We start from the raw sequence: 20,078 nt of genomic DNA on the forward strand, positions 1-20,078 counted from the left end.
AAGTGAGGGAGGAGATTAATAGAAGGGAAGTGATTAGCAGTGTGCACCAACGCTATGTCTTCTGGTGCGGTTTGCCCTATTCTGTTATAAATTATCCACACATAAACACAAGGAAAATTATTTATGAAATATACTGCCAAATATTTCAGTTTAAAATCAACAAATTGTAGAATTGTTTTTTTTTTCTACCTTGTAAAAAAAAGTCTTTTTACATGTTTTTTTAAGCCACTGACAATAGTTTGTTAATTTCAAAATGAAACATTTGGCAGTATATTTAATAAATAATACTTGTGATTACATGTAGATAATTTATAATACTATGGCACAAGTTTCCTTCAAAACTAGTTCTATTCTGTTTACATCTTGGTTGTTTTTGTATAATTGTGAGTTTTACATATTTTATAATAAATACATAATATTTGTCTATCATTATGGCCTTGTGGGATCAAGAGGTGTAACTTGAGTGTTGCATAAAAGCTAGAACTGATTAAGAAGTTTAAAGATGGTGTAACCATTGCGCATGTATGCAACATAGTCAAAAAGTAAAGTTTCAGAACATTGCAAAAATAAAATTAATGCAAATTCTTTAAGTTATTTTTTTTAAATAGTGTAGCTGATTGTTCCAAGACCACTTCTACAGTTGGTAGTAGAAAATATGAGTGGTAGATAAAAACCTAGAGGAAGCAGCATACAAGTGGTATTAGTGATGTTGAGTTAGTCAGCTGCTGAAAGGCTTGCTAATCATATGGGCCTAAAATATCGGGGCGTGATGGATGGCTGTGGAATTTTCAAAAGTGTCAAGACATTGTCAATAAAAACCTGTGGTGAATCTTTAGGTGCAAATGAAGAATAAGTTGAGCCTTTCAATATCTAAATGGCCTCATTTTATCACAGCTTTATAATGCTGATGAGACTGGGCTTTTTTATTATGCTGTTCTTGAAAACATTCAGGCTTACAAATATGAAACAAGATCCCCTAGTTATAAGCTAAATAAGTAGCAAATTTCAGTTTTTTTGTACAAATGCTGATGGCTTGTATCAGCTTAAGCTTGGTAGTTGGTAAGGCAAAATCACCTTATGCTTCAAATGATTTAATGAGTTTCCAGTGATATATTCCCACTCAAAATGCTTTTTTAATTTTTTTTAATATCCACAATGGATATTTTTTGTTACTGGTTTTTTAACCAGTTTATTCCTGATGTACAATGCCACCAGACAGATGTGCTGAAAATTCCTTCTCTCTGTTTTATTGCTAAATAATGCACCTGCTCACAGTAATGCTGAGAGGTTAGTTAGCAGGGATGGGAGAATTTAAATGTCTTTCTGCCTCTTAACATTATTTCACTGATACAGCTGATGAATCAGGGTGTATGCAAGAGGTTGTATAAGAAGTTTTTGGAAGAAACAGAAGATGCAGAAGAATATACAAGAGGTGCCAGGACACTGCAAAATTTATTTGTATACAAATCAGATCTGCTATCTTAGACTTACTAGCTGCGTAGAAAGATATGAAGCCAATGCTTGTAAGAAGTTCTACAATGTAGAACCTCAAATAAATTTTGAGGGAGTTGAGGTGTCTAATTTTTGAGACACTTTTGAGGACCTCCAACAGAAACACAACTGAAAATGTGGGAAAACTGCTCAAAAATGGTGATCTGGGCTATCAATTTTTTTTTGAGGTGGAGAACAGGACAATGATGACACAGATGAGGAATCAATTGCACATCATCCTAAATTGTCTAAGACAACATATTGCTTGCATCATACAATGTTGTAGCTTTTTCACTTTGTTATACTATAAAGAAATTCATCTCCATGATGAGTTACTCTGGATCCATCACTAAGCTGCAATAAACATAACATTGCAGTCAGAACAAAAAGACTAAATATCATAAATTATCTTTGGTTGAGAGTAGGGATCAGAATCCAAAACCTTAAGTCACATATACCTCTTATCCAACCCATAATGGAATATCATTCATCCATCTGAATGCAAATATCACAAACCAGTTTAGACAAGATCATAAAAATTCAGAAAAATGCAGCTAGAATCATATGAACTAAGGAATACAACTCCTGGAAAAATAGAATTCAAATCTAACCTTTTCCTTTAAAAAAATTAGGTGGCAAGAAAATCTTTCTAAATTTGTAGGAAAAAAGCCAACCTTATACATCATAGAACAAGTGAACTTTTTAAAAAGCAGCAACCAACAAACAGAATAAAGAAAAAATCAACAATGTATGAAATCATGGAAAATAAAATTTGCTTGGATTTTCCCAATAAAATAACCAACTACTTAGCATTTCCTCCAAACCATTACCATGAGAAAGCCTAGAAATCTTAATCATTAGCTCTTTCAAAAATAATGAAATATGGACCTAACTCAATAACGATCTACACAGACAGCTCAAAATAGCAATTCTGGGAGTGTTGCAGTGCTATGTTAATAGCCGTTAACATAGCACTGCAACATTTGGATAAACAAAACCCAAACGAATTTATATTTTTCGTAGATTCCTTAGCAGCCCTTCAAGCTATTAAGAACTGCTACACTAGAAATACTTAGACATCAAGAAATACTTAGACAAAGCAAAAAACAAACTTCATAAGGATTCTGAAATAATTTTCCAATGGATTCTATCCCATGTGGGATTAAAGGGAAATGAAATTGCAGATGAAGTAGCAAAAATGGCTGCAACATCAAGTGATACCACAGATTTTGATCTTTTTAAAACTACTCAAAGAAAACAAGAATGATTATCCATTACATGATTCACCACTGGTATTCGGTAGTAAAACCAGGAGCTATCATGAACTCCAAGTTTAATTCCTGTGCCACTACCATGATCTCTCGTATCAAGACCGGCTACACAAGACCAATCAAGTTTAGCAATGGCATGTCTTCCCACTTGCAAAATTTTTAACATCAAGGAAGCATCACCAATGCATTTACTAAATTACATGAATATTTCTCAATGTGAACTTTATAACAACCCAGAAAAGGTGCTATATAAAATACACTAACTTGAACTCTATGATATGGTGTAATAATACATGGGATAATAATAAAATTAAAGATGCTAAGAAATTATATTCTTGGTTTCATCCTTTATCCAAGTGTAAGCAAACAAAGTTTGCACATGAAGTGACTTCATATCAATTGCCTTAGTATCCCATTGTGCATTATGGGACACTCAGACCAGTTTCAACCTTTATTAAGGTGAAAAGTAAAGGAATGTTCATCATACCACTAGAGTAGTTAGTATAGGTATTAGAGATAAAGATTTTTTTTATATAAAAGGCCTCAGCTCCTTCATGATAACCAAAGGCTATCAGTTTTCCTTTTTTTCATCAATCTCATGTAGAACAACCGAAAGACCAATTGAGACTAAAGCACAAAGATGACTAATAAACCTGATGGTTATCCTTATCTGAGTTAACTGCCATGAGTTGGCCTTCTCTATATGGGATTCTCTGGTCATCCCTGCAATTGACCATAAACCACATTAAACTAAGAGGATGGACCATTTCAAAAACCTCTCATTGTAAAAACAGAATTTTATCTCCCCCATGGTCAGGGATGCGCCAGCCATGTGTGCAATGCACACAGGTGCTGTCAGGATAGTAAAGGCGCCAAAGAGGAGGAAATACTTAAAGGTGTTTTTTAAAGTGATTTTTTTTTATTGGAGGGGGGTGGTAGGGGCACCAACTAAAGTTTTTGCACACAGGTGCCAGACACTACTGGTGCATCCCTGCCCCTGGTGAATGTTGCATGATGTCAGTGGTCTATTGATATCTCCTAAAATGCTTCTTTCTAAAAATCATCTAACTGAACAATAAAATTTCCAATACAGTAACTAATTACAATAAAATACAATGATAATAAACATACACATGTAACCACAGGAATTGAATTATTCTTAATAAGTAAATATTTCATCCTAAGTATCTTAGGACATCATCAGTACAATTATTTCAAACGATACTAGGAATAACAAGGTTAGTGTACATGCTTACAATGAATCTCACTATGTATGCAGTAGTGTTATACAGTTAAATTAATATATCTGATAAAAAAATAATTAAATTAAAAAATAACATCAATTTATTTTACATAATTAAGGATGACAATTTCCCAGACTTTAGGGATAGTAAGAACTTCATTATGGTTTAAGTTGGGTCTATAATGTAGGGCTTCAGCACTTTATATAAACATTTATATTTATATAAGGATTTATATAGAAGTTTGGTGTTTTTCCATTTGATACTATGGTTTGGGTTTTCAACTCAATGTTGTGAGAGGTCATATTTATACAGTTTGATAAGATGGTCTTGATGTTCAGAGATACATTTACCAATAGATCTTCTTGTAAGACATCTTACAGGAATATAGAACTGGCCAGGTAGCATCAAAAGTGAGTTTGTCTTTAGGAGAAAGTGACAAATTATATAGATCTGGTTGATTGGTTTGTAGGTAGCAGCAAGTTTGTATTTCTTCATAATTTTTGAGACATTCAGAGATGCCTTTGACATGCAGTATGGGAATCCTACTGACTTGTTCTTGTCTAGGTTGATGTGGAGGAGAAGTGACTAATTTTCTTTGAGTTTTTGGATTGCATCCATTTGGTGTGGCTGTATTTTTGATTTCCAATTCTTGGTTTAATGATTTGTCAGAAGAGCAAAAGCTATGTGCTCTGGCTACTAATGATTTAATGATGCCATATTTTTGAGATGGATGAACAGATGAATTGTGAATGTAATGACCTGAAAGTCTGCTTACAATACAGAAGTGGAGATGGAACCATCTTTTCATTGGATGTGTGAATCCAGAAAGGAGATACCATGTGAAGATTCTTTTTCTAGTGTGTGAATTTCATGTGAGGTACGGTTTTTGTTCAGAATGACTCCAGACGGCAAAGACTTCATCAACATATCAACTCATTTCCATATTTGCTAAAATAAAGGAAGTTGCCAAATCACCAGGTTCTCATAAAATTTATCAGAAAGAGCCATTTCTTGCTGCTTAACACGTTCACTGCCACGCTCCTCAGGCATAGTTTGTTCTCGCACGCCAAGTGCTTTAGTGTCTTCAAAGTCACTACGAGTAATCTCGTAGCCAGCTTATCGGACAGAATTTTGTTTCATACGCCAACTATGAGTAATCTCGTATCACCCCCACCCATATATTACATGTGCTGACGAATGTGTTTATTGTGTCTAGTCTCTAAAAACCTTGAATTTTGCCATGACCAGTAAAAAAACTTACTGATAAAGAATTAGAAGTTTATGCTAATACGAGCAATAATGAATTCATCCTTGCAAATGGAAGGATAAGAAGGAAGTTCTTTCCATTTCAAATATGCACAAATTTTAAATGGTTGAAGCAAAAAATCAGAATGGTAAAATTCAATTAAAACCAAATATCGTTAGACTATAATGTTTTCTTACTATTCCCCCTTACGAAAGACAATTAGATGGCCAAAGAAATTGGCAATATGCATTCTTGGTATATACATTCAAAATGTGCATAAATTTTATAATTACTGGAAATACATGTTAAAATTTAGAGATCAATTTCTCAGTTTTTGTTGGAATGGATAAGCTTACAGCATCAGATTATTAGCAGGATTCGGGGTCTTCATTATTTGGAAATTTTGCCACCTATAGAAAAAAATATTCGCTGACAAAGCCATGTTGAGTATGTACACAAAACAAACGACGCGAAACTTGTTATTATTGTCCTGTTTGCCAGGAAAAACCACCATTGTGCGTGGAAAATTGTTTTAAAGTGTATCATTCGTAATTTGAATAAATTGGTTTTTATTTTATAGATTTAATTTTATTATTTTTATTGAATTTTATCAGTTTTAAATTGATTTACAAATTACGTGTTATACTACGGATTAGCTCGTGCTTGGCATAGGAGGTTGGTAATCGACATGAGTATATTCGTAGTTGTGCTTCTGAGGCACATACATAATATACTATATTTTAGTTGAAATTATTTCCTTTCTATCAAGCCCCCAGATGTGCTGTCCACTTTATTCAGAATCCAAGGGTCCAAATTAAAGTAATTATACTAAGGGTTAACTCATGTTTGGCATAGAAGGTTGGTAAATTGACATACAAGTATACTCGTAGTTGGCTTAAGAAGCTCATATACGAACTAAGAGTATACTCGTAGTTGGCAGCGAACATGTTAATCACTTAAGAGTTTCTGAACAAGAATTGGCAACAAATATTATAAAAAAAATCGCAGAATTAGAAACTGAATTGGCAAATGTTAAATCAAGATTTCCTACAATTGATTATTAATATTTCAAGAAATGTGGACACAAAAGCATTTGAAAAAAGCAATGTTAATTTATTAAAAATGACCTTGCATTGTTAGAGCGATCCAAGAAAAATACAAATTGCTGACTGAAAAATAGTTTGTCAACTTAACTAGCCCTCCATTAATAGATGAAATAAATGTATTAGCACGAGGTCATAAGTTTGGCATTTTGTCTAAATGTATTCCTTATCTAGATATCATACACAATATTGAAAGAAATGTTGGCCAGCGGTCCAATATTAAAGCCAATAGACTGTTTCGAAATAGCCAAAATAATCTGCCAAAACTTCAGACTTCAATATCTTGCCATCAGAATTAAACTTTTAAACAAAATAGTCATCACTAGAGCTGACAAGGGAAATACTAGTGTTGTCTTAGCTACCAATTCATATGACCATAAAATGAATTTATTACTTAGAGATCAAAATATATACCCAACTTGATTATGATCCTACAAAAAGGCAGCTCAAGAAACTCAACAAGTTACTCGATGAAAGCACTTCCTTAGATCAATAAATCTTTAAAAAAAAAAAACTAGCAACATACCATGCTGGAACTCCTAGAATATATGGTTTACCTATACTTCATGAACTTTCTACTTAGACCCATTGTGGATGCTATTAGCAACCCAACTTACAAATTAAGATTTTTGTCTAACCTTTTCTGTCCTCTCATAGGACACTCTGCCTCATGATATTAGATGTACAATAAGGAAGTGGCTCACGTACCACAGGTTGAGAATCCCTGCTTTAGATCAGGGTTCTTCAACCTTTTTACACCTACGGACAGGGGGAAAATAGGAGAAATATTTTGCAGACTGGCTGACGACTAAGACAGAAACATAAACCAATGTAGATAGTATTTTATTTATTAAATCCAATGTTATAAAATTACAATTTTTAGCTAGTGTGACATCTGCTTCTTAGAGGTTAGAAAATTTAATATGTGGCTTGAGATTGTTTCTGAGAGACGAAGTGCTGCAATAACATCCATTTGATTTGTTTGGTTTTTATTACATGACTGAAAAAGTGTTTTCACACAAATACAAAATCAAAAAATGACCAACAATTTGATAGCTTTATAACTCAGATGGATATTCTTTTTCAAGTGATATCCAAAATTGAGACAATGATTGCATTTTATGTATGGACACTAGAATGACATCAGAAGACAACTTGATCAGCTTTTCTTTTTCATGAGGATCAAGTGCGCATGATTTTATCTTCAAAGAAGGGATTATTAATCCAGAGGTTACTTTATGAGGATCCTCATTTTCAGGGAAATAATTATTAAAGTTTTCACCTAATGCCTTTAAATGTTGACTTATGTTGATTATATATATATCTTTCCTCTTGTATGCGACTATCCCAAAGAGCCAGCTTCTTTTTGAATACACCCATTTTATTTCTCAGTGTAAAAATATTTGTACAAGATGCACACCCAGAAAGAAGAGAAATATTAAGTTTGTTATGAAGGCTAAATATGTCTACCATATATGCAAGCTTAGCCATCCATTCCTCATTCAACAAAGGCTTTACTAGGTCAGATTTTTGCTCTCAGAGAAACTGCTTTACTACTTCACTTAGTTTGAAAAGATGTGCAAGAACCCTTCCTCTCGATAACCACCTCACTTCTGCATGGAGAAGATGTTGGTGGTGTTGAGTCCATACTCTCACAGTGTCGACTACAAATTTCATCAGTGATCTCCACCACATCATTAGTGTTTAGTTCAGTAGAAAGCTTCATTTGCAGCTAGGTGCTCCTGGTGGATCATTCAGTGAGTGGACAAAACTTCTGGGTGTGAGACTTCCTTTATTTTCACAACTACTCCTGAGTGACATCCAGTCATGCTCGCATCACTGTCCATACACACTCAGATGCATTTGCTCCAGTCTAAGCCCTGCACTTGAAAATACCTGTCAAGAGCATTAAATATCTCTGAACTAGTGGTCTGTCCAGGTAAGTCAAGGCAACAAAGTTCTTCCCTTAAGTCTTCATCTTCACTGTACCTCATGAAGCAAAGTAGGATAGCACGGTTACTCACATCAGTTGATTCACCAAGTTGAATTGCAAAACATCTAGATTTCTTTATCCCCTCTACAACTTGGTTTTCAATATTGGTGGCCATATCGATAATTCTCCTCTGAATGGTGGTGTCCAAAAGCGATATAGCCTCCAGTTTTTTAGTGACTTGAGGACCCAAAATTTCTTGTACAACATCTAAGATGCAAGGCTTTACTAACTCCTCACCAATAGTAAACTGTTTTTTCGTTTTAGCTATTTGAAGACCAACTAAACAAGATGCTCGAAGCAGCAACTTGTCACTGGTCATTTTCGTTTCACTTTTCTGCCTCTGGTCATGTAATCTTTCTTTGAAAAAAGTCCAGTAGCTTATCAATAAAATCTACTTAGAATGCAAATGACGAGCAAGTTTGGAAGGTTTCATAGCATCATTTGACAGAATTTTGGAACATACTACACACAAAGGCTGTGGTGATAGTTCACTGCCAGGGGCTACTGTTGGATTCTGATTATATAGAGATTGAAGTAATTATTATTTGTTTCAGAATCCAACATGATCTTCCATCACATAGGCAAAACTTGTAAATATTATTTAATGTAAATCACTTATTTTACAATTAAATATTCATATAACTACCTTAATTTTGTCTAATATTAAATTAATTAATCAAAGATATGTATTAATAATGAAAATACTGTGTCAAATATTATTAAGTTATTTTATTTATTACTATGTTAATATTATAGAATTTGTACTTGATAATTTTAACTGCGTATTAATTGAAATGTAAATATTCTCTATTTATTTCTGTTACAGAAGTTTAGAGTTATGCAGTAGCTCAAATATTCTATTTATTCTTATTTGTGAAAATTTAACGTTATGTAAGAGTAGAGCGTTGTATTACATTAGCGAAATGTTTACGTTCATGCGTTTTCATGGAGACGCATGAAATAAACAAGCACGATTAGAAGAGTGCGTGACCTTCGGACGGAAAGGAGAGGAAAGATATTTATATAATTAGAGATAAGATTTTGAATTAGAGGAGAGAGGAAGTTTTTGCGGAGCGGAAAGGAAGGTAGGATACAAGCAAAGGAAGTGGAAGAAAATTATAAGTTCTCTAGGGCAGAAATTCATGAGAATAGTGTTAAGAAGTGAGCCAGAACATAGTGAATCATATACTTAGCTGCAAGTGAAGTCAGCTGTGTTGTAAAGGAAAATTAATGCCATATCCGGATAAATAAAGAACTGGACATTCAATGGAAAATTCTGATTAGTTCCAGTTAGTCTAGGATTACATCTTAATTCTATGTTGCCCTGAGAAGAATTATATTGAAATTAACTAGTTTGAGAAAAGTAAACAAGGAAAGATATCAGTGCCTTATTGATGTGTTTTTTTTTTTTTTTTTTGAGTAGTGAAGCGCAATTAACAGTAGTTCAGTTAAATCGTTGGAGAATTTTTATTAACGTGTTCCGCTAACGTAAATAAGTTAATTCATAAGTGTGCTCACAATTAATTGATGTATTGAAGATTGTATCTGGTAAGAGTAGTCATACTTGTTTGTTTATTCTAACATTAACATATCTTCGAAGTTCAAAGTCCGAAATAAGATTGCTTGGAATATTAGTGCTTCCTGTGAATTTTAAACATTAAGTACAGCTGATAGATATGTGGAGACTGATTCAATAAGAAGTTTTGTTTTATTAATTTGAGTTAAGAAGGCGTGTGATTTTAAAGCTGTGAATTGTATGTGAAAGTTTAGAACATTGAATTGGCATGAGTGACTTAACAAGATGTATTAAGTTGATTGTATTGTTTCATTTAAAAGCAGAATTCTTGTATTTGTTATATATCATATATTAAATGTTTTATTTTGTTAATCTAAATATTGTGTTTGCCTGAATTCCTTTTTATTGCACCGTTCATAAAAATTTGGAATCTCGCGGATGCCCCAAGTAGAATAGTAAATAATTCGGCCTAAATAAATGAATGGACTGCTAGCTAATTTAAGAATTGATCCTACTATTTTATATAGACTAATCTAAAAATAGGGTGGCGCAGTATAATTATAAATTTCCCTACTTTTGGATCGGTGATTAATTTGCAATTAGTTTTATTAATAAGAGTGACTTGAAACAAGATGGCGTATTAGAACACAACATGAAAATAGAACGTCACGACACTACAATGAAACCAAGCTTTAAATAGTCCTTGTTGAAATGCCTAAAAGTTTCACTTTCTTTTCTTTGGTTTGTATTGCACATTCTGAAGTATCAACATTTCTTTTTTTTTTTTTTCTTCTAAACTCGAAGCACTAGTACTCGGCATACTTTCGGTACCATCACTACTTTTCTCCTGAATATTGTCCTTGCCTCTAATAAAGGTTGAAAAGGTTTTGATGTTTGACTTTTTTGTCTCCATTTTGTAGGGTTTCCAATTTTACGAAAGAAATATGTTTTCCAAAATACCACAACATAATATTAGAAAACGATACGGACGAGCGTGCTAAAATAAGAATTTTTGCAACGTGTTGTCGACAGTCGAGCTGACGCAATACTGGCATTCGATGGCCGCGCACTTCACCTATAAACAAAGGTTCAAAGTGCTGCCCGAGGCAGACCACCCCCTCCGCACCCCCTTAGCTACGCCACTGTCAGTGTAAGACAGAAATCAAGAAAATATAGTGAAGGTATATGGAGAATGTACTTTCTCCTTTTATGTAGTTGTGAGACAGCTAGGTAAAAAAAAAAACAATTGCATTAGGATCAGTTGAAGGATGTGAGAGTGCTGCAGACAAATAGCAGTGTTTTAAATGATTATAGTAAATTTATAGTATTTCAAACACTAAATCTCAAATCATATCTGCCTTAGAACACAATTCTCATATCTAGGAGATAGTGAAACCAACACTTTCCTCAGAATGTTTGAAGCTGTCTGACCAGAAAATGACAATATTCTTGATAGGTGCTTCACATACAAACCCTTTCCAGTTGCCTTCTCATAGATGTTCTCTTTCTTCATTTTCTTTCTTTTTGTAAGTGCTGTTCCACAAAACTGGCCACCACAATTTCTCCACTTTCTTCTATGTAAAAACTTCATACTTGTTATAACCACCTTACTGGCCATTATGGATCAAATACATATCCTCATATGCTTCATATCCATCATATATTTCAATGTAATATCAATGGTATTACAACTTTAATATGCACTTCACATCCATAATAACCTTAATGTCTATAGATGTCTTGGCTGGTAGCATGGTTAATACCAAGTTCTTATTCTCCTGTTTTACATGTACTCTCCTAGGTCAACCTCTCTCAATACTGTTTTTTCCAATGACTTCAACCTCCAGCTGTTTAAAAAAAAAAAAAAAAAAAAAAAAAAACAACTAATTACTTGCTCTAATACATTAGTTCTTCTAACACACTATTTCTTATGGCATCAAAGTGATATTAATTCCTCACTGGATGGATGGAATTTAATAAATTTCGTATTTAGTATCTATATTAAAATTTGTTGATTTAATTTGGTGTCCTTATTGTTTGACACATCAACCCATTTTTGGCATATGTACTCTGGACATAATTTTGTTTTGTCTAATTTCACTAAAAACTACAATGTAAATATAGTCTTCATTGTGATAACTTCTCACTCAAATGAAATGTCAGGAAATGATTAAAAAAATAGTGTGAAATATCTACTTCACTAGAAAGAGATTACATTAATTTTTAATGTAATCTCTCTCTCTCTCTCTCTCATAATTTCTCTGCTCTTAATAAATTTGTTAAAGCCATCTTATTCTAAAACTCTTCAGGTTATTTTTGGAACCATTTTCTTACTTCTGCTTTGACCATGGTGTCTTCAATTTCGGTTTAGAGGTCCAGAGTTGCTAAGTCTGGACTCTATACAGAATGTTCCACATCTTCAAACAGATTTCTTCATTAACCATTGAAGTGAATGAAGTTGAAGTCATTTCTTATTTCCTAAATTGAAGATATACATCTCAGTGATATCCATTTTACAAATGATATAGGTCAAAGGAGTGATGAGAAAGTTATTCCAAAAACAACTGCAATGGTATTGTAACATCTGAAAAACTAGTTATGCTTGGGAGGAGTAGAGAATGTATTAAAAGTTCTCTTTTGTATGGAAGGTTGTAAACCTGTATCACATTAGTGGTGGTGAAGGATTTTATTTTGGAAAATATCTTATTTTTTTTGCTTAATCTACAAATCTCTTGTAGACATGAAATTCATCTTTCACCTAAAGCTAATCGCATATATTCATGCCTTTGATGGGATTTTAACTTGCAGCTGTTAGTTGGGGAATTCTAACAAAAAACTTTTTTAACCAAGTATTTTTGTTAAGCTAGTCTTTGGTTGAAAAATTTTTTTTTTTGTTAGAATTCCATTCTTATTGGCAAAAGCAGTTTAAAATAATTTATTTTAGCCCTATATTAATCCTGTTAGCCCATAATATTATTACTACTGTGGGATTGTTTTAATTGCAATGTCCATAGGTTAATCTGTTATAATCACTATTATTAATGCATAAAATTGCACCATTTCATGACATTGAAAGTGAATATCTTGAAGGTTGTGTCATGAATGAAAAAATTTGCAGATCTAGTAAATCACAATCAGATAAAGTGGTCAAAATTGACCAGGATGATTATTTTTATCTGGTGAGCATTAAAACCATGCCAAGAAAATTCATCTTCAGTTTAGAAAATATTTACCTCAAAAACATTGAAGTTAATGTTCATTCTGTTTTAAATTAAAAAAAAAAAATTCTTTTGAATTTGAGGTTACATTTTTGTTTGTGATAGCTTTTTTGTGAATGTCTCATAGATGGCTGTTAGCCCATAATATTAATATTAATGCTGTGTGTTTGATAAGAGTTCCATAATTTGGAAACACCTTATAAAATGAACTGGAACTTTTCCATCACTTCAGATCTCTGCTAAGCAGGGTGGTATAGTCTTACACTGGATGATAAAATTTATCTCCTACCTAATGACATTGACAAAATGTTTATGCACATGGCAGAATCATCCAAAGCTTGTTTTGTTAGAGATTTAACCACTTGGCTATCCAGACTGGCAGCTTATTGTTTGGATGTTACAAGTATCTCGTGATATCTACGATAGGTTCATTGTTGTGGTTATATTGGAGTGTGAATTTTGTTTTCATTTTATATCATTACCTAGCAGGTATTCAAGGTAAACATAGTTTCAACTATGAATTTTGAGACCACTTAATCCTCTTTTTCACAACTGAATAGAGAAAAAATAAACTAATATTTCATCATGGGTATCTTTTGAAACACTGGTTGTCTAACTTTTTCAGATTATATAAGATAGAAAACAGATATTAGTTTAATTTTAAATTTCCATGTTGAAAGAAATTCATAGATGGAAAAGATCCTTTTTACAGAGATTTTTTAACGTCTAAAAATTTTTATTCTAGTTATGGCCAAACTGGTACAGGCAAGACTTATACAATGGAGGGGAAAAGGATAAGTGGAATGTCTTCTTGGGAAGAGGTAAGTTATTTATAATAACTTGGAAACCAATCAAACATGAATTGTTTGTTTAAAGCTAAGCACAAATTATTGCAGAAAATAAAATTAACAAGTACTCTGTAGAGCTAAATTGTATTATTTAAATTCAGATTTCTGTCAGTCTTTGGCCCGTTACACATAATCAGATTATAGTTTTTATTGCATTGATTTGCACTTCATGATGTATACTATGACATTCATGCATTAGTAGCATACATCATCTCACTTTCCATTATAGCTTTTTATGAAAATACCAGCCATAAGAAACAATTTTCTTGCTTGTTAATTTGTATTTTGATTAGCTATAAGACCATAATTTTGTGAACAAAGAACACAATGCATATACAATAATCTACCATTTATCCTTTATCCAACCTCATTAGGAAAATAATTTTTTTTGTTCAGTGATTTGAAGGATTCTTAACTTGAAGGTATGCTTCATGGAATTTGGGAAGCACTACTCTTTAATGCATGCTTTTCATTTTATTGTTATAAAATATAATCACTATAGCTTTTTAGTTTCATCAACTTGAAAGAGGAAAAAAGTGGTAAATAACATCTTTGACAAAACTTTTCTTGCAAACAAATAAAATAAGTTACTTATTAGAACAACACACTATAAACAAAAAATTTCACGTGCTATATTTAACCCATTTCTAGTGGAAAGTCGTTGTCCTGAACTGTTTCATAATTTACGGTATATGTCAGTGTATATTTCAGAAACAAAGGTTGGGAGACTATGGTAGAGCTACACTATAGGACTAACACTGGAGTAAGGAAACCAGACTTAGATGAGACGAGGGAGTGATATAGGGGTCATGTCCAGGTAGTGGGTTTGGGGCTCCCACTTACTGACTGCCATAGGAACAAGGTGTGCTACTCTGAGTGAAATGCAGACCTTGTAAGACAGAGGAGTTTGGGGTAGCTGCTCATTTTACAAGCATCATTATCTCCCTCTGCAGTGTTTGAAGTGCCATAAGCTATATGTACTTAAGTCCATTATGTCTAACATCTAGAGACTTTCAAATTATATCCTTGAGAGCCCTGCATGGTACACTGATGGCCTGGCATTTTCACCAGCAAATGACTAGTCAGATGGCAAGAACTGGCATCGGTTAGATTCTTGTAAATACTTCAGCCTATATCGTGTTCTTCAGGATGAGATGTGCTAGGTAGCACTGCCCATAAATCAGTACAAAGATTTATTTAAAAATAACTATATGCTCTAGGATCAGTGCTATGTTTTAGCAACATGTTGCTATGCTTATTAGGAGAATTTTCCTTTCCATACTGCCTTCAACTTATATAAAGTTGAGGGTGTGGTTCTCCAAGAGGAATGCTATGGCCTAAAACAGAAGTCTGTAATTCAAAATTGGTCTTCTCAATATCTCCATCTTCCTTTTCTGTTTATACAAAAGATCAAAATAGATGCAAGCAAATTTGAAAGAAATCCAAAAATAATTTCAGAAAGGAGTAAGAGCAGGATATTTGCATCCCATCCAAGTGAATATCAAGCTTCCTAGTTTCTTGCAAGTGCTATTGGTGATTTTTTCCCTTTCCCCTGTTTCCACCTCCATTCTATTCTAAAAAAGAAAATCGTCTCAGAATATTATTTTATTAAATTCCAAATTTAATAAACTTAGAAGCTTTGTTTTCAAATGCAACTTTTATGATAAAGACATAACTTTGAAAATGAAATTGCTGCTTCCATCTTAGAGGATTTCACTATTCAAAAACGCCACTTTGCATCACATCCTTTCAGCTTGTTCTTTATGCAAGTAATCTTCAACCTGTTTTTTATACAAATGACTCTTGTAAATCGATTTAATAGGAAAATTAAAACAGTGCTCACTTGGTCAACCTGACCAGATGCTATGTGAAAAAGGTAGCAATAACTTTATTGTAGAGTAAGTTTGAGTCAACCAAATTGTATTTGTATTGGCTTAAACCAAAATTTCAAATGATGGCACCATATGACAGAATTTCATGCCAGTTGGGACGTGAAATTCTTTCACCCGGTTAAACAAGATCCCGTTATTTTTACCAGGGTAAACCGCGAAAAGTCAGCTACTGGAACAAATCCTGAAAATCCTAACACTCGCCCTAACTCAACATCACCAGAGTTAAAGATTGGTACTATCAACATAAGAAGACTGAATGGCAAAGAAATTGAGCTAGCTGAGGAATTGGAGAAGTACCAGATTGACATAACAGGGGTGACAAACAAAAAAAAAATTCAAAAACTGGTGATCTTTCTGAGCAATAAACACAATGTTTTATATTCAGGAAATGACAATCAAAGAAAAGGAGTAGCCACAGTATTCAACACTAAATAAGAGGCCAATCTTCTTGAATGGCAAGCAGTCTCAAGTAGAGTAATGTGGGCAAATGAGAATGGGGAACTTGACAATGAGACTTATTTGTGTCTACGGTCCCACAGAAGGTTCTGCTAAGATAGAAGTGGAGGAATTTTTTGAGGCTTTAGAAAAAGCAACTGACACAATGAAAAAGGAAAAGTTGGTCCTTTGGGGGGATCTAAATAGCAAAGTAGGAAATAATTGTCAGACATACAAAAATATTTAGGAAAAATTTGGAGAAAAGAGCAAAGCTAATAATAATGGCAAATATCTGTTCGATTTCTGCTCAGGACATGGACATAGTTATTACTAACACCATGTTCCAACATAAAAATGTGCACAAATTCACATGAAGAGAAGACGCAAGGAATAAGAAAAGTCTCATTGACTGTTATTGTTGATAGTGAGGTTTCCCCACTGGTAAGGACACCAGAGTGTATAGAGGATTTGAAATTGAAAGTGATCACCAGTCTTGAGCAGGATAAAATTGAATTATCATCAAATTCCTGCCATGTACCCTCAAGGGGTATATAGGATATGATAGTACTAAATGAAAAAAATTACATCATTATTAATTTCCTATCTACAATTTTCCTCCAAATCAGTTTGTTACTTGTCAAGACTCCAACATTATCAGATCTTATATTTCTATCGTCTAAGGCACTATGTACTGTATCAATCCACCTATATCTTGGTCTTCCTCTGGGTTGTTTTGCTGCAAACCTAGTAGAGAACACTTGTTTTGCTAATCTTTCCTTGCCCATTCTGTTTGAGTGACCATACTGCCTGAGATTAGCTCTGCTAATGCATTCCAGGATGCTGACAATGTCGAGTTCTTTCCTAATATCCTCATTTTTAATATGATTGCCATTGATGCCATCTGTTCACGCCTATAATCTTTCTCAGGACTCATCTGTGGTCTCTAGTCTTTGGTCAAGTGTTTTACTTCTGATCCAGCTCTCAGATCCATAGGTTAAAACTGGTTTGAACACTGTCTTGTATACAGCTAATTTAGTGTTGCGACTAATTTCTCTTATTCCATATGAATTTATTCAATTGACTTCCCACCATACCAGCTTTGCTGATTCTGTTGTCTATTTCTATATTTAATTTACCATCTTCAGTAAAAATTGTGCCTAAATAGCTGAAATGTTTTACTTGTTCCACAGGTTCTCCATTCGTAACACGGTTGACATTTTCAATGATTCTGCCTATTTTCATTCTCTTTGTCTTTTTATTGCTGACCTTTATACCATATCTATTACAACAGCTATTCAATTTAGTCGTATCTTGCAGACTTGTAGCGGATTTATTTAGAAGTATAACATCCACATAAAGCGAAGAGCTGACATTAACATCTCAAATTTTGATATCATGTTTAATACCACTTTTCTTCATAATGTGATCCATATAGATAACAAGTAACAGAGGATAATGTACATCCTTGTCTTGTACCAGATTTAACATTGAACGGAACCATCTTCCTGTACTTCAATTCTAACTGACTTGCAACTCAAATAAAGACTAAGTATTGCTTGATATAATGCCCCATTGACACCATATAACTGCAGCATATTGAATAGCTTCTCTCTTGGCACCTTGTCATATGCCTTTTCCAAATCGACAAAACTTAAATACAGATCTGTTATATTCGCATGCTTTCTCGACTATTTGTCGTAAAGTGAAGATCTGATCCTGACAGCTTCTATTTGGCCTGAATCCAGCTTGTTCTTCACCAAGCTTTTCTCCCACAATTCTTAACTATTTCTCAAGTATGCTTGCATAGATCTTGCCAGGAACACTCAGTAGGGAAATACCTCTGTAATTCTCACATGCAGTTTTATTTCCCTTTTTTATATATGGGTACTATGAGAGCTCTACTCCAATCATCAGGAATGCATCCCTCTGTCCAGGCTTTCTGAACTATGCAGTGCAGCCACTGTAAGACTCTAATACCACCATATTTCAGCATTTCTGGTCAAATATCATCTACTCCTGTTGCCTTTCCAAATTTCAAGCCTATGATGGCTTTTTCTACTTCAAGTATGGATATGTATTCCTGACCTGCATGCCTGGTCAGTGTTTTTTACCACTGTGCTGTCATCACTGCTTGTTTCATTTAGCAGTTTTTCAAATAATTACTCCATACTTCAAGGATATCTTTTTCTCCTGTTTTCATGTCACCTTTATCATCTCTAACTCCTTTTACAGCACTCTTTCCTCCATTCCTAAGCTTCAACAACCTCCAGAATATTTTGCCACCTTCTTGATATTTATTTTCTAAATTCTTGCCAAAGTCCTCTGACTTTTGTTTAGCTAGTTTTACACTGTTTAGCATTCTTGCATTTGTCTCTGTATTCTCTAAGAGCACAAGCTGACTTATTTGACAGGAACTTTTGGTATGCTTTCTTCTTTTCCTTCACTGCCTCTTTAACTTCCTGTGTCCACCAGGGAGTTCTGATTTTTTTTATCCTTGCACACAACCTCACCACATGCCTCTCTGGCAGAATCAATCAATGTTTCCTTCAGAGTTTGCCACTGAATCTCCAAGGTTTGATTTCTGTTCTCAAACTCTTTCATTTTTTCTTCAATAATCTTTGTGTATTTTAGTCTACAGTTTGTTGGATCCTGCTTAGTCTTAATCTATACCTTGGATCCGACATGTTATTTACTATGATGTTCTTTAACAAAATAGAAGGTTGCTAGTTGATTTCTAATTCAAATATAAAGAAAATTTATATTTAAAGACTGTGCCATTTTATATCCGAATTAGTTCAAGTATTGAAGATAAACTAACTCGCAACTATCTCTCCTTTTAGGTGTTAATATTATATATACTGGCCGAGAATATTTAACTTAATTTATCTCTCTGCCTTGGTTCGAATATTTTATGAATGGTGCAGTAAAAGATTCAGGCAAAACTACAACTTTTGATTAACAAAAACAAACATTTAATTTTAAATTCGCAAATTTTACACTTAACTTCAATTCAGTAATTAAGATATCACAAACATTTGCTTCTCAGATAATTTCATTCAACTCGTACAATAGTAAATCTTTTATCTCTATAATACAGTCTTCTCATAGTTCCTTAAGTTCCAAATACAACAAAAAAATTGCAGTAATACCTTTTCACAATCAAACACTTTTAAATTTACACTTTAGCTAACTTCCTCAATAGTTACTGCTAGTATAAGGAAATTCTAGGATGAAACTCAATTTTCTGTGTAGGAATATTAACGGTCGGAATAATCTTACCGATGATCTTTTTTCATCTACTTATATGTAAACACTTGTTATAACTGTAAACACTATACGGCATTCATTAAATAAATCTAAGCAATAACTGAATTAATCATCGGTCACAATACACATAAATAAACATTGTTGCATAAAGTACTACTGATCACTCATGAAATAAGGCAACACACAATTCCTTAACTTGAGGTTTTATATGCACGGTTGTTCACTCTTCCGGCATTCAATTAATTCTTAGACACTACAATTCTAAACACAGCTATCAGTAAACTTCAACTTTACAGCTCTACTATTCTCTAGTAACTCTGCTTTATTTGAAGATTCCGTGTGTCCTTGACAGGTCAGCCCTGAAATTAAATATCAACTCAAGTATTGCTAATCTATTTAGTAGTCACTCAGCTGTCTTCCGTAGCTATAATTGTTATTCTACAACTTATTAGCTAACCGCCTCTCGACTAGTAGACTTTATTACCTGCTTGAGTGACTTGCCAACTCGCTATTATCGCACTCTGATTCCCAAATGCTCAGATTCCAACCTAATG

General features: G+C 33.5%; 1 protein-coding gene across 2 annotated transcripts in view; it reads left to right on the forward strand.

Annotated features, from left to right (window-relative positions):
* The window catches only part of LOC150109817 (kinesin-like protein KIF11), a 575,645-nt gene that overhangs the window by 44,612 nt on the left and 510,955 nt on the right, over positions 1-20,078 (forward strand). For both annotated transcript variants that reach the window (XM_090396826.1, XM_090396834.1), the window contains exon 4: positions 13,828-13,903. In XM_090396826.1, coding sequence (XP_090252952.1) covers positions 13,828-13,903 — 76 coding nt within the window. The remainder of the gene's footprint in view (positions 1-13,827; positions 13,904-20,078) is intronic.

Source organism: Typopeltis vanoorti, chromosome 1 (genome assembly GCF_054136105.1).
Source record: "Typopeltis vanoorti isolate ZY-2024b chromosome 1, IOZ_Tvanoo_1.0, whole genome shotgun sequence".
NCBI classification, from domain to species: Eukaryota; Metazoa; Arthropoda; class Arachnida; order Uropygi; family Thelyphonidae; genus Typopeltis; species Typopeltis vanoorti.